The sequence below is a fragment of the Branchiostoma lanceolatum genome, chromosome 2 (genome assembly GCF_035083965.1).
Source record: "Branchiostoma lanceolatum isolate klBraLanc5 chromosome 2, klBraLanc5.hap2, whole genome shotgun sequence".
In the NCBI taxonomy this organism is placed as follows: Eukaryota; Metazoa; Chordata; class Leptocardii; order Amphioxiformes; family Branchiostomatidae; genus Branchiostoma; species Branchiostoma lanceolatum.
In genome coordinates, this window is record NC_089723.1 from 13,128,433 (window position 1) to 13,141,948 (window position 13,516).

General features: G+C 40.6%; 1 protein-coding gene across 1 annotated transcript in view; it reads left to right on the forward strand.

Annotated features, from left to right (window-relative positions):
• The first annotated feature begins 85 nt into the window (after nt 1–85).
• Nucleotides 86–13,516, forward strand: part of LOC136427524 (nucleolar protein 6-like) — a 33,514-nt gene continuing 20,083 nt past the window's right edge. The window contains exons 1-12 of the mRNA XM_066416489.1: nt 86–223; nt 1,869–2,028; nt 2,714–2,853; nt 3,816–3,932; nt 4,534–4,713; nt 5,703–5,871; nt 6,579–6,710; nt 8,312–8,472; nt 9,733–9,853; nt 10,436–10,599; nt 11,526–11,641; nt 12,300–12,477. Coding sequence (XP_066272586.1) covers nt 185–223; nt 1,869–2,028; nt 2,714–2,853; nt 3,816–3,932; nt 4,534–4,713; nt 5,703–5,871; nt 6,579–6,710; nt 8,312–8,472; nt 9,733–9,853; nt 10,436–10,599; nt 11,526–11,641; nt 12,300–12,477 — 1,677 coding nt within the window. The 5' untranslated portion in view covers nt 86–184. The remainder of the gene's footprint in view (nt 224–1,868; nt 2,029–2,713; nt 2,854–3,815; nt 3,933–4,533; nt 4,714–5,702; nt 5,872–6,578; nt 6,711–8,311; nt 8,473–9,732; nt 9,854–10,435; nt 10,600–11,525; nt 11,642–12,299; nt 12,478–13,516) is intronic.

Below are 13,516 nucleotides of genomic sequence, written 5' to 3' on the forward strand. Positions count from 1 at the left end.
GTAGCTATTGTGATATTTGAAAATCGTCAAGTTATTGGGAATTGAAATCTGTTCGATGTAACATTAACCTACTTCGCGTTTTGTGGCGGTTGTTAGTGATTATCCAAGATGGCCGCGCACGTGTGAAAAAAGACGGACGTGTTGATTTTTTTCATCAAAAGCGGAGGATCTGAGTACAAGAGCGATGAGCAGACAAGGCGAGGACGATGGCGATATATCTGAGGTAAAAACCAACAACAAATAGCTGTATTTCTTTTTTTAAATATCCCAAGAAACGATTATATGTAACTACTCAAACCAGGATCTGTGCACACATGTGCGCGTTTGTTCGTCTGCAACAGCCCATAGGGGAGGGGGGCTGAAGGAAACGTTTGAAAATGCTACAGTTTTTGGACGTAGTTTGATAAATTGTCGATCGTTTCATCACTACACCAACATGAGTACAAGCTGTGTACGTAAGTTACAGCATAGATCTCCACACATTCTCCAGCCAGCGGTTTCAAATAACATGAAAATGTCTATATAGTTAGTACACTTACACGCTACGTTTAATACTGAGCGGTATGACACTGTAAAAACGATTAAAATTTGGGAACGGAGATGATCACAGTGTCTTAAGTTTGCCGTTGAAACTACGCAGTGACGCAATGTGATGATGAGCTCTCGGTTGGAGGACAAGTTGCGAAGACTGCGAACTTAAACCATGCATTGTGAATATTCTTTAGAAGTACAGTACATGGAGATATAATATCAGGTGTATTTGCAGCCAGTGCCACAGGCAGGTACCCAATGTGTAGGGTAATGAGGCTTTATATCACCACACTATGGCCACAAAATCACACTCAGGATTCTAAACCTAGCGTGAGTGCGGTGGGGTGGCCTGTTGGAATGGATGGTCACCGCAACAGTATTTTAACCTAGAGTAGGCATGTCTGGGACTCCCCGTGGCGCAAGCGGTAATACAACCTCGCTGCTCCGCCATCTTGACCAAATTCCGTGGATCCTAGGGCCCACATTCGATCCTATTAGGGTCAACTCGAGCTCGAACATGTTGTAAGGGATTGCATTCGTCATTTCGGATGGTGACGTAAAGCCAGCGGCCCCGTGTATGACTATGAGGGAGCTTCGGGCATAAGCCTCAAGCGTCACACCTCTGCATGTAAAAGAACCCAACACACTTATCGAAAAGAGTAGGGCTGACCCGGTGTGCTTGGCCAAAAACGCAAGCCGTAGCGAAGCCGCATTGCACAACCACTACCTACGATACCTACCTACTGTAGTCCCTTGACCTCCGGGTCGTTGGGGGGACAAGGTAGCACAACCACTAGCTCCTTGAAAATTGAAAAAGCATTATGCTTCACCTCAATTGAGGATGACTGCTTTACCTTAAAAACCTAGAGTATCAGCAAGGAGGTTTAAGATCTTTTTTAAAAACCTCCTTTGTATCAACAAGACCTTAAGCATGTGGCCGCTAACTGCATTAGAGTTAGTAAATTAGACAGATGGTCAGAATAGACAGAATTGTTTTGACCCCATTGACTTGAGTATTAAGAATCTTATCTTGATATTCAAGTTAATGGGGTCTTTGGTATGGACAAAAGCAGCCACACAAGGGCAAGTAGCTATATATATACAGTCATAGTATAATGTGGCTGCTATTCCAAGTTTGACTGTGTCATTTTAGATTGCAATGGTCTTGAAATTGAAGCTCAATGGTACATAACATGACCAAGAGACTTTAAGTTTAACTGCTCTGTATCACTTCTTTTGCATCAGTATAAGAACATAAGTCGACACTTAAAGTACAATTATGTTAGAGTTATGTTATACATGTATGAGTTTGATGATGAAGTTTCAAATTTCCCCAGGAATTCTCAGGAGAGGAAAATGAGGAATGGGATGAAGACATCTCAGATGAGGATGATGTGGTTGATGATGATGATGATGAAGAGGAGGAGGAGGAAGGTACCAATCAGATGGAGGAAACCGGAAGGAGTGTCAAACAGCTGTCCAAAAGGGTGATTGAAGGTACAAGTCTTTAACTCTGTATTGTATTGTGCATCCTTAATTCCCATCTCCACTTATTGTAGTGGATAAGCGCATGTGGAAAGTGTACTTCAATAAGTTATTCATTCTTAATCTTAGACGTAGAAAAAAATCCTGACTACACTCCAACAAAAAAGTAAATCATTTGACCTCAGACTGAGGTAAAGCGTAATGATTTTTGATAGCTAGAAATGCAGATTCAGTGGCCTCAGTTTTCAGCAAAGTGCACCCAGTCACTCATACACTTCTTGATAATTGTGTTGGGTTCTATCACCTTTTAGAAGGATGAATGCAACCCCTAATAGTCATGCCAAGCGGGCTCAAACCTCTGCCCTCTGGATCCACAGATTTTCAGTCATGTGACAGATGTGGCAGTTACTGTAAATGCAAAAATGTTTGCGGTGGTTTTATGTTTTATATTACCCCCTAGTCTACTATTGTCACTAACACAAACTTAAATTTTAGTTAAAACCACCGCAAACACTCCATTTTCTCCCTACCGTGAAATTGACACTACGTGAATTTAAATGCATTTACAGTACATGCCACGTGAACCTGTACCTAAAATTCCTTCCATTATGAGCTAATAATTACTTACTAAATGCTTAAAGCCAATACCAATCAGTGTCTCTATAGCTACATGTACTCTCTGTTGTTTTAACATAAGATGAAGAGGCGAGAGATCAACCGCCTACCAAAAGTGTCCGTACGGGGAAGTCAGACCTCTACAAGCCTCCGACCAGCGAAGAGATGAACGAACTGAAGGAGACGGAAAATCTGTTCCAGTCCAGTCTTTTCAGGATGCAGGTACTTCTAATTCTATTAAATATAACAATATTTTGATGTCGTAGATAGAAATTATGTATTTTTGAAGTCATAGATAGAAATGATGAAAACTTGTACTTATACATGGAAGTGATGTACAAAAAGGGGTCACAATTGCCAAAGACCCACAATACACATGCCCACAAGCCCATGTTTGACTGAACTATCGTTAAATAGATATTTTAAATCATACTTTTAGCAAGTGATATTACTGAAAATGCATGGCAGTTAAATGTTAGGGCACAGGAAAATTGCTGTATTGAATTCATTATGTGACTTGATGGCTGAAGAAAGGGTAGTAACACATTATGGAAGGCAGAACATGATTAATTATCAAAATTCATGATGTGAGCAGTCACCATCAAAACCATAATTTCAAACATTGCAAAAATTTCAAAAGTCATAGTATGATGTCAATCATATTCATATCTGATTGCCAATTGGCTTATTGTGAATACAGGACATGTGTTAATCCATCACTCTAAATGCTCGAGCTTCATTATTACATAGAAGAAGCACGTTATTGCACGACAATTATACATGGTACAAAGTATGGCAAGAATTCGTAAACATAACACAAAGTAGAAGCATAGAATAAAACTTAACATCCTAACACACAATAAGGGCTACCATACGTTTTCGATATAGTATTATAATCGAGTTGGTTTAATCATTTAGTCTCTGCATTTTTTCTAATGTGACAGTCGTTTAGATATTTACCTATGTTCGCATTGTGGGGATTGTTGCATTTAAATACATGTATATACTCAAAACAGTCTGTAGTTTCGAGAAGTGTGAATAGCTTATGACATAAAACATCATATCTAGAGCATTCCATGAGAAAGTGAAATTCATCTTCAATTTTCATTGGACAAGATGGGCAAAACCTTTGGTCAGGGGCTACATGTGCATTAAAATTGAAATTTTCCATCCCCCCTTCAAAGATAGAGGAACTTGTTTCTGAGGTCACACCCAAGAACAAGAAGAGCCAAGCCCTGGATAAGATACTCCACTCCTTAAATGAAATTGTGATGAAGCTGCCAAAGACTGACTCAAAAGAGGTGAGAATACCTAAACTATATAATATATTCTACAATACTGGCTCTGTAATTTCCAACACACAAAAATCACCCATGAATTGGCAAGTACTTAGTAGTTGACTGATCATCTCCAGTCTTTGTCAAGGGATAAGCAACCACTGTTTCTGTGACCTCACGTTATGTAGATAGACCACGTGACTTGGTGAGCAGTGGATCATAAGTCACAGAAAGTCTATGGCGCCCCCCTGTCTTTGTTGAGGGATTATTGTAGAGACCAGATGTAGATGGACTCTTTTATTTCTCATGCAAAAAAGTCTGTTTCTGTCCAGGATTCTTACTTTGGGTAATTTTGGAAATTCTTTTTGTGTTTGAACTTGCAGTGCCACTCTGATCCAGAAAAACTTAATAGCTTCTATGAACAAAGATGAATTGTCAAGTTGATATTCTACAAAAAGTTTAATAGCTTTTAATCAATGTTAATGAATTTCACCATTGTTACTTTTGCCAAGGTTATGGTTTGCTGAGAGAGAGAGTGTGTGTGTGTGTACATGTGGTGAGATGATGAGATGTATGTTGCTGATTAAAAAAAATGTTTTTGTTTTTGACAAAAATTTTTCCACAGCTGACAGACCAGTCGTGGTTGCCAAACAATGTGAAAGTTCCGATCCAGCAGTCGCCATACCAGGTCAAAGGTCACTTCCACTTCGCCCCTCCCACCAGTATGAAGGTTGTAGGAAGTTATCTGCTCGGCTTCTGTACCAAGCCTGGCATGAATGTGGATGTCTTACTGGAGATTCCCAAGGTGATTCAAGATGGCTCAATATATAGAATACAACACGGTGCATTCCGTATTGCCCGAGGTACTAGTCCAACCGCGGGTAGGATCACCCGAAGGCTGGAGGGCAATACAACCCACCGAAGGGCCGGGATGGGGGTTATACGGACACCGTGTTGTATTTTATTTATGTCATACTAACCTAAAAAAAACGCCTTTCTTTGCGAAATGCGTCTGAAGTTGAGAGAGTCCTCAAACCAAAAATACATTCAAAATTTTCTATGGAAGCCCATGTGATAAAACCCCGTGTGATACGGAAAGTTATCACACGATGCAGAACACCAGTATCAAACGTTTTCGCAGCCCAGGTATGACATAAATACAATGTATATGTACGTACACCCTTCACTCACTATTCTGTCATTGTGTCTCATCTTGCAAGGGTTAGACGTAAGTGTAGTCGGTATGATTTCTGCTCATCAGCTGATTACAAAATGTCATAATCTCATAAAATGATCAGCCATATATAGTTGGGCTTTGGATGAAAAATATATGATTATAGAATATGGACAATTTTTAAGATAGTTTCAATATTTTGTAGGTTTGTAGCCATACAGAATGATGTGAATTTGTTACTATTAGGCCACACCATGTAAATTTCTTGGTTAACGGAATTTTAAAAAAATGCTAGATTGGAAAATCAACAGGAAAACAGAATCTCAGAGGAAAGTTTGTATTTTGGTGCACACAATTTCAGGGAGTTTTCAGGGAGTTAACAACAACAACAATCTTTATCAACACAACAAAAGTACAGCGCCTTTTGTAATGTCTTCTACAACTATATGCCATGCAAACAACAACAATGGGATACAAAATGATTAACCTACGTACAACTACAAGTATATGATGAATGATTCAACATATCTAGTTTTACCTATCACTTACACTACTATAGTTCTAAGATCTATAGATATAAACATTCTTTTATATATTTACCTATTTTACATGTACCTTAGGAGTGCCTACAAGCTAAAGACTACCTGAATCACAGATACCACAGGAAGAGGGCCCTGTACCTGGCCTGCCTGGCTGCCCACTTAGACACCCAGGACCTGTTCACCAGTGTCGTGTTCAGCTTCTTCCACCAGGACTGGAACAAACCTGTCATCTTACTCACACCATCTGGTAAGGGCAAATGTTGTACACTACTGTACCGATACAGTACCGGGTTCAATCAATTAGATACAGGTCTAAATTACCTGAAGCCTGGTGGACCGGTACTGGACCAGTACTAGTCAGGTCAAGCCTGACTCAGGGGATGGCCACTTTGATGACAGATAAAATTACTATGAAATTAAGTGCACTAAAGCCACAACTATACTATACTCCAGCACATAAGCACATTTGCAAGGCTGGAGTCAAATTTTCATCTGTGTTTTCATAAAAATAATACCTAGCACAGTTAGATATTATGTTACCAGTTCAAACATGCTTTTGCCCACATCGAAAATAGACGGATACCATTTTCTGAACATTCAAGTAGTTTAGGTACAGGTTCAGGTCCGGACCTGTACCTAAACCTGTGTAGCTGTACCTGTACCTAAAATTTGTTTAGGTACACAGCTCTAATTTCATACCTAAGGTTACTAAGCCTATCACCCTCGGGCCAAAGGGCCATCATTGCACCAAGCACAGCAAGCTGGGGAATTTTATTATTTAGGTGTAAAGCGGTGTCTCCTCCATGAATAATTTCATCAGGTTGGCGAATGACTGAATAGCAAGGTTCTTTTATTCACAACAATTCAGGTGTCTTCCTGTTCTCAACAGACTTCTCTGAAAATTTGACTTAAAAAAACTGTATTATGTTTCTTTTGTTCTTACTACCATTGCAGGGAAGGCAGGAAAACATTACACCATCAGGCTTCATGCCTGTCCACCGGAGGGCTTCTTCAAACCCAGCCGCTTCCACCCCAACAAGAACAACATCCGCAGTGACTGGTACACTGGCAAGGGCAGAGATCAAGGTCACGTCATGTTTGTTTGCTTGTCGTCTCGTTTGTTTAGTCCTTTGCATAACCAGTAAACTGTATTCTGGTTGAACACACCAGTTTTGTAAGTTAAGTACAAGCTGTATAATACAAGACTGATAGGTTTGATCCTCAGTCACACAGGGAAGGACCCCCCACTCTTATCAGTAAGTGTGGTGGGTTCTTTAATGTGTCAGAAGTGTGACTCTCAAACATGTGACCTCTGCTTTACGTCTTACATCCCTAACCAAGACTAGGTACTGCTTATTTTCACCAGATGAGAAAGGACAGTGGTGTGAAAAGGGCACAAAATTGGGACCTGCTACAGTTGTGAATAAGGAACCTTTAGATTCTAATTTTTTCCTTTTGTTTTCTGTGTTCAGAATCTGAGCCCCCCACCCCACACTACAACAGCACTGAATTTTAAATCTTTCCTTTTGTTTCCTGTGTTCAGAATCTGAGCCCCCCACCCCACACTACAACTGTACAGCAGTATTTTAAATCTTTCCTTTTGTTTCCCGTGTTCAGAATCTGAGCCCCCCACCCCGCATTACAACGGCAGTATTTTAAATCTTACCTTTTGTTTCCTGTGTTCAGAATCTGAGCCCCCCACCCCACACTACAACAGCAGTATTTTAAATCTTACCTTTTGTTTCCTGTGTTCAGAATCAGAACCCCCCACCCCACACTACAACAGCAGTATTTTAAATCTTTCCTTTTGTTTCCTGTGTTCAGAATCAGAACCCCCCACCCCACACTACAACAGCAGTATTTTAAATCTTTCCTTTTGTTTCCTGTGTTCAGAATCAGAACCCCCCACCCCACACTATACAACAGCAGTATTTTAAATCTTTCCTTTTGTTTCCTGTGTTCAGAATCAGAACCCCCCACCCCACACTACAACAGCAGTATTTTAAATCTTTCCTTTTGTTTCCTGTGTTCAGAATCAGAACCCCCCACCCCACACTATACAACAGCAGTATTTTAAATCTTTCCTTTTGTTTCCTGTGTTCAGAATCAGAACCCCCCACCCCACACTACAACAGCAGTATTCTAAATCTTTCCTTTTGTTTCCTGTGTTCAGAATCTGAACCCTCCCCCTACCCCACACTACAACTGTTACAGCAGTATTCTAAATCTTTCCTTTTGTTTTCTGTGTTCAGAATCTGAACCCTCCCCCTACCCCACACTACAACTGTTACAGCAGTATTCTAAATCTTTCCTTTTGTTTTCTGTGTTCAGAATCTGAACCCTCCCCCTACCCCACACTACAACTGTTACAGCAGTATTCTAAATCTTTCCTTCTGTTTCCCGTGTTCAGAATCCGAGCCTCCCCCCCCCACTACAACAGCAGTATTCTAAATCTTTCCTTCTGTTTCCCGTGTTCAGAATCTGAGCCCCCCCCCCCTCACACACACACACTACAACAGTATTTTAAATCTTTCCTTCTGTTTCCCGTGTACAGAATCTGAGCCCCCCCCCCCCCACACACACACACACTACAACAGCAGTATTTTAAATCTTTCCATCTGTTTCCCGTGTTCAGAATCTGAACAGCTGCAGTATTCTAAATCTTTCCTTTTGTTTCCTGTGTTTAGAATCTGAGCCCCCCACCCCACACTACAACAGCAGTATTCTGGTGGACATGATGATGACAGAACACCTGCATCACCTGTTCTCCCTGTCAGCTGAAGTCCCTGCTATGAGGGAGGGTCTGGTACTGCTCAAGGTGTGGCTTCATCAGAGGGAGATGGACACTGTGAGTACGGAGGACATGTCAATGGTTTTGTACACAACCAGTATGTTATCACCTGCTGATGGTTCGGTGACCATATGTCACTAAAGCTGTGTATCAGCACAGTGTACCGATACAGTACCGGGTACAATCAATTAGGAACAGGTCCAAAATACATGTACCTGAACCTGCTGTATGGGTACTGGACCAGACTCAGGGGATGGCCACTTTGACAGATAACATTACTATGAAATTATCGTGGCAGTGCTCTAAAGCCATTCTAAAGCACAGAGAACACATTTGCATGGCTGGAGTCAAATTTTCATCTGTGTTTTTATAGAAATAATACCTAGCACAATCAAATATTATGTTATTACCAGCTCAAACATGCTTTTGTCCTTATTGAAATTCTAGCATTTTCCAAAAGTGTAGTTTAGGTACAGGTTCAGGTCCGGACCTGTACCTAAACCTGTGTACCTGTACCTGCACCTAAAATTTGTTTAGGTACACAGCTCTATCTGTCACCTTACCTCAGGGCAAGTCTGACTTCTTCTACGTGACCATGTATGTCCATCTACCGAGAAATCAGCAATTACTGACATGCATCCTGGTCAAAGCAGACTGTATGGTTTGGACCATCGCACACCAGGGCATGCCCTTACTCTTTTTCGATGTGTGGTGGGTTCTTTAGCGTGCGTGGGGTGTGGATCTCCCCCAACACGGGACCTCCATTTAACCAGTCAAAACAGCCCGTACTTTTCAAAAGGTGTGGAGGGTTCTTCAACGTATGTGGAGTGTGGCTCTCCCCAAACACGGGACCTCCATTTAATGTCCTATCCGTGGGATGTCCCTAACCTAGGCTAGGTAGTGCTACTACTCATTTTCACCTGAGTGAAGTGAGGAAAGTCGTGTAAAGTGCCTTTCCCAAGGGCATGAGATCGGTGACCTCTGGGTTCTGGGCCAAACACAATGCTGTTACGCCACTCGACCCCACATACATGTACATACAGAGACTGGCTGTACTTTGCACCGCAGCTACATGTAGGTGTTGCTGCTGCCATGTGAAGAATACATAGTACAAATCCACCAGTAAGTTTTATGATATCATACTGTAGGTCACTTTGGATCAGCATTGTATATGGATAACACTTTGAATTCATCCTTGTAGGCAATGTTACATTGTCATTAATGATATTTTCAATGTACATACATGTACATGTATATGTTTCATGTATAAACAATCTGAACAATAAGATGTTTGTATATGGCGTGTGTATATTGCAGGGTCCAGGCTGTTTCAGTGGGTTCCTGATGTCCATGCTACTGTCCTACCTGCTGTCCGCACACAAGATCAGCAAGGTCATGAGCAGCTACCAGATCATGAAGAATGTGCTGCAGTACTTGGGTAAGCTGATAGATGGCAGTTCTGCACATGGCTTGAATGATTCAAGAAACTAGTGTACACAATATCAATGTATTACCAGTTGTATGTTTCCATGTATGTTGACCAGAGAGTGTGTGCATGTAGGCACAATCAGTGAAGAAATATTTAGGTTGATGGGGAAGAATTTAGGTAAGAATGGAAACATTGCTTTTAAATGTTGAATTATATTTGACTTCTTGTTTAAATCACCTACTGTAAATGCATAAATGTTCGCGGTGGTTTTATGTTTGTAGTTTTCGTGGTGAACTCTTCAGCGCGAAGTTAAAACCACCACAAAACTTTTGCCCACCTACGACTTAAGCTACTATTTTTTCAAACTCGAACTTAAACTCATGGGTGACATGTCATGTTATCATGGGTGATATCTCATGTTATCGTGGGTGATATTGACATGTTATCATGGGTGATATCTCATGCTATCATTGGTGATAAGATTTTTGATGGCCACATGTACATGTACAGGTACATGTAGGCTATTCTCAAAGCCATTTTCTAATCGTATAACTCAAAACATGCTCCCTTCCCATTTTATATTGTGTCCAGCTAACTCAGATTGGACTACCCAGGGCATTAGCCTGGCCAGTGCTGTAAGGACAGAAGACGTGCCGACACTGTCGGACTTCCACCAGGCCCACCAGGTGGTGTTTGTCGATCCCACTGGGCACCTGAATATGTGTGCAGACATGTCAACAGCTACATATGCAAGGGTAAGTGTCCTGGAAATATACAAGTCTTTGTTATACCTGTAATTCGTGCCTTGATAACATGTCCAAACAAGGACCCCGGTTGATTTTAATTTGGACTTAAAATCAGCCAGTGTACCGGGGAAAAAAATAGGCATTCAGCTGCCAAACCTGGCTGTGAGAAGCAACGATATCCTGTCAGACCCTGCATTGGTTAATTTGAACACCTACAGGGTATCTGCCGGACTCAACTAAATGTACTAAACTTTTCAACAAAAAACACTGTGGGATCCCTATAGTAGGGCTCGAAAATCATTTTTAACAATAGGTGCAGTGGTGCACCTAACCTAAAAATCTATAATAATCTATAATGCATAGAAACAAGTTTGGGTGCAATCAATCGTTCGCAGGCATCAGTGTCAAATATATGGCGGCTGCAGAAATGCATAAGGCTTGCCAGGCTGGTCTGCTCTCGGCATAGACCCTCCAGTCGGTTCTGGTGACTCCCAGCCCCTGGACTGTATTGAAGATCTGGTCTTCCCATCTTCCTCTTGGGTGCACAACATTGAATCAAGTAGAATATCGGTAAAACGTATTTACAAACTCTACTGCCTCTCTTAAGAATTTCAATATGATATTCTATAGCTAAGCTTCAAAATGTTAATTGCTGTAATACATCAGACAAAGCAGAACAAACTTGAGGTTATATCAATTTTTCTGAGACTTAAATTTCAAGAATGTTCTGTATATTCTGTATGCAATATTACCTTTACCCTAAAGCCTACAAAACTATCTAGGAGCACTGGTGCACCCACAGTCAAAAATTAGGTGCACAGCTCCAATTCTGGGTGCACAAAGGTGCACATGCACCCAGTATTTCAAGCCTTCAATAGGGAAGCCTGAAGGAAAATTCATATTTGTGAACTGGTGCTGTCATGACTTCCCTGCAGGTGTGCCATGAAGCCAGGCTGTCGGTGGCCATTTTGGAGGACAAGTCACTAGACGGGTTCCAGCTTCTCTTCATGCAGCCTGTGCCTTTTGTACACAAGTTTGACCACATCTTCTAGTAAGTCTTCACTGCAGCTACAGCTTGCAATCCTCTTGCAAGTGTTCACTTCACGTTTTAGTGATTAGAACTGTGTTAAATGTTTTCTATGAATTAGTAACACAAGGAGACACGCTGTCCTTTTGTTCAAACGCCTTTGATAGTTAGAGTGCTAAAGCTTGGATGTTATATATGAACATAATATACATGTATGACTTAGAGATATCTTTTTGTATAATGGCATATACACTCATACACAAAAACTTATATATAATATTTTAGGAAACATAAATTTGATCCACCATATCTCCTTTGTTAATTTATACATTATATACTGTATTTCTTGATGAACTGTAACTTGATTTTAGCTGATTTAGTCACGGTCTTAGTCACTAGTCAACAGCTAAAATTTCATCATCGCAAATATTTGATCACTTATATTTGAGACAGTAATGTTTGTTCCAACAGTTAAAATTAAGTGCCGTGACCTACTCCATTTTCCCCCAACCGCTATATTTTCCTGCCGCTATATAAAAGTGATTTACAGTCACTGTAGTATTATGTATCTCTGGAGATCTTATTCATTGCCCCTCAAGTTTCCAAAGTTTGTATTGAGTTAATGTTGTCACAAGTATCGAGCCATAATCATAACAGAAAACCTGCCACCCCTCTCCCCCAGCATCACCCATGTCCCAAGACTCCGTCTGGTGTGTGAACACATGAGTCTACAGGATGATGTCATGGACCAATGTGGGAATTACCTCATGGCCGCACTACCCAGCATCCTGCAGCTCATCACCAAAGCACTCGGGAACAGGGTCAACCTCATTGGGGTCAAAGGTTATGACTTTGGACAGGTGACTATTGTTTTGATTCTTGATTCAACTTTTGTACTGTTCTCGGGTTTGATCAATTCCCACATTCTGCAGTATTCATAAAAGCTTTTAACTGTAACAAGCATGTATTAGATAGTCACTAACTACATTGACTATGATATGATCACAGCCAGTATGTAATCACCTGCTATATCCAAGAGGATATTGTGTATTGTTTTCCAAGAGGATATTGTGTATTGTTTTCCTAGAGGATATTGTGTATTGTTTTCCAAGAGGATATTGTGTATTGTTTTCCAAGAGGATATTGTGTATTGTTTTCCAAGAGGATATTGTGTATTGTTTTCCAAGAGGATATTGTGTATTGTTTTCCAAGAGGATATTGTGTATTGTTTTCCAAGAGGATATTGTGTATTGTTTTCCAAGAGGATATTGTGTATTGTTTTCCAAGAGGATATTGTGTATTGTTTTCCAAGAGGATATTGTGTATTGTTTTCCAAGAGGATATTGTGTATTGTTTTTTAAGAGGATATTGTGTATTGTTTTCCAAGAGGATATTGTGTATTGTTTTCCAAGAGGATATTGTGTATTGTTTTCCAAGAGGATATAATGTATTGTTTGTTTGTTGCACATGCTTCTAAAGGTTTTATGTTTTAGACATTCTTGTATGTCCCATCAAAATCCTCATGCAATCAGATGACTAAAGATTTTGTCTTTTTTACCGTAAATTCATTTATTTTTGCAGGGATTTGATTTTGTAGTAGGAGGGGAAAGTTCATGCAGTATTATTCTACAATCATTATGGAAAAAAGCAAATTTTTCAAATGAAATTTTTTTGCAACTATTTTAAAACCTCCTCTGTAAAAATCAGGGCTTCTGAACGTGTTCAAACGTCTCTGAATGGCCTGTCAGGAACGGGCCTGTTCGACTTTAATGACCATTGGGAGGTGTTCAGTGAATGAACACTTTTGAACGGCCGCGAACGTCCCTGACACATGCCCCATTGGCCGACTTTGAATTGTCTGTGAATGGTCGAACGCCTTGCCTCTCGAACCCTGATGTG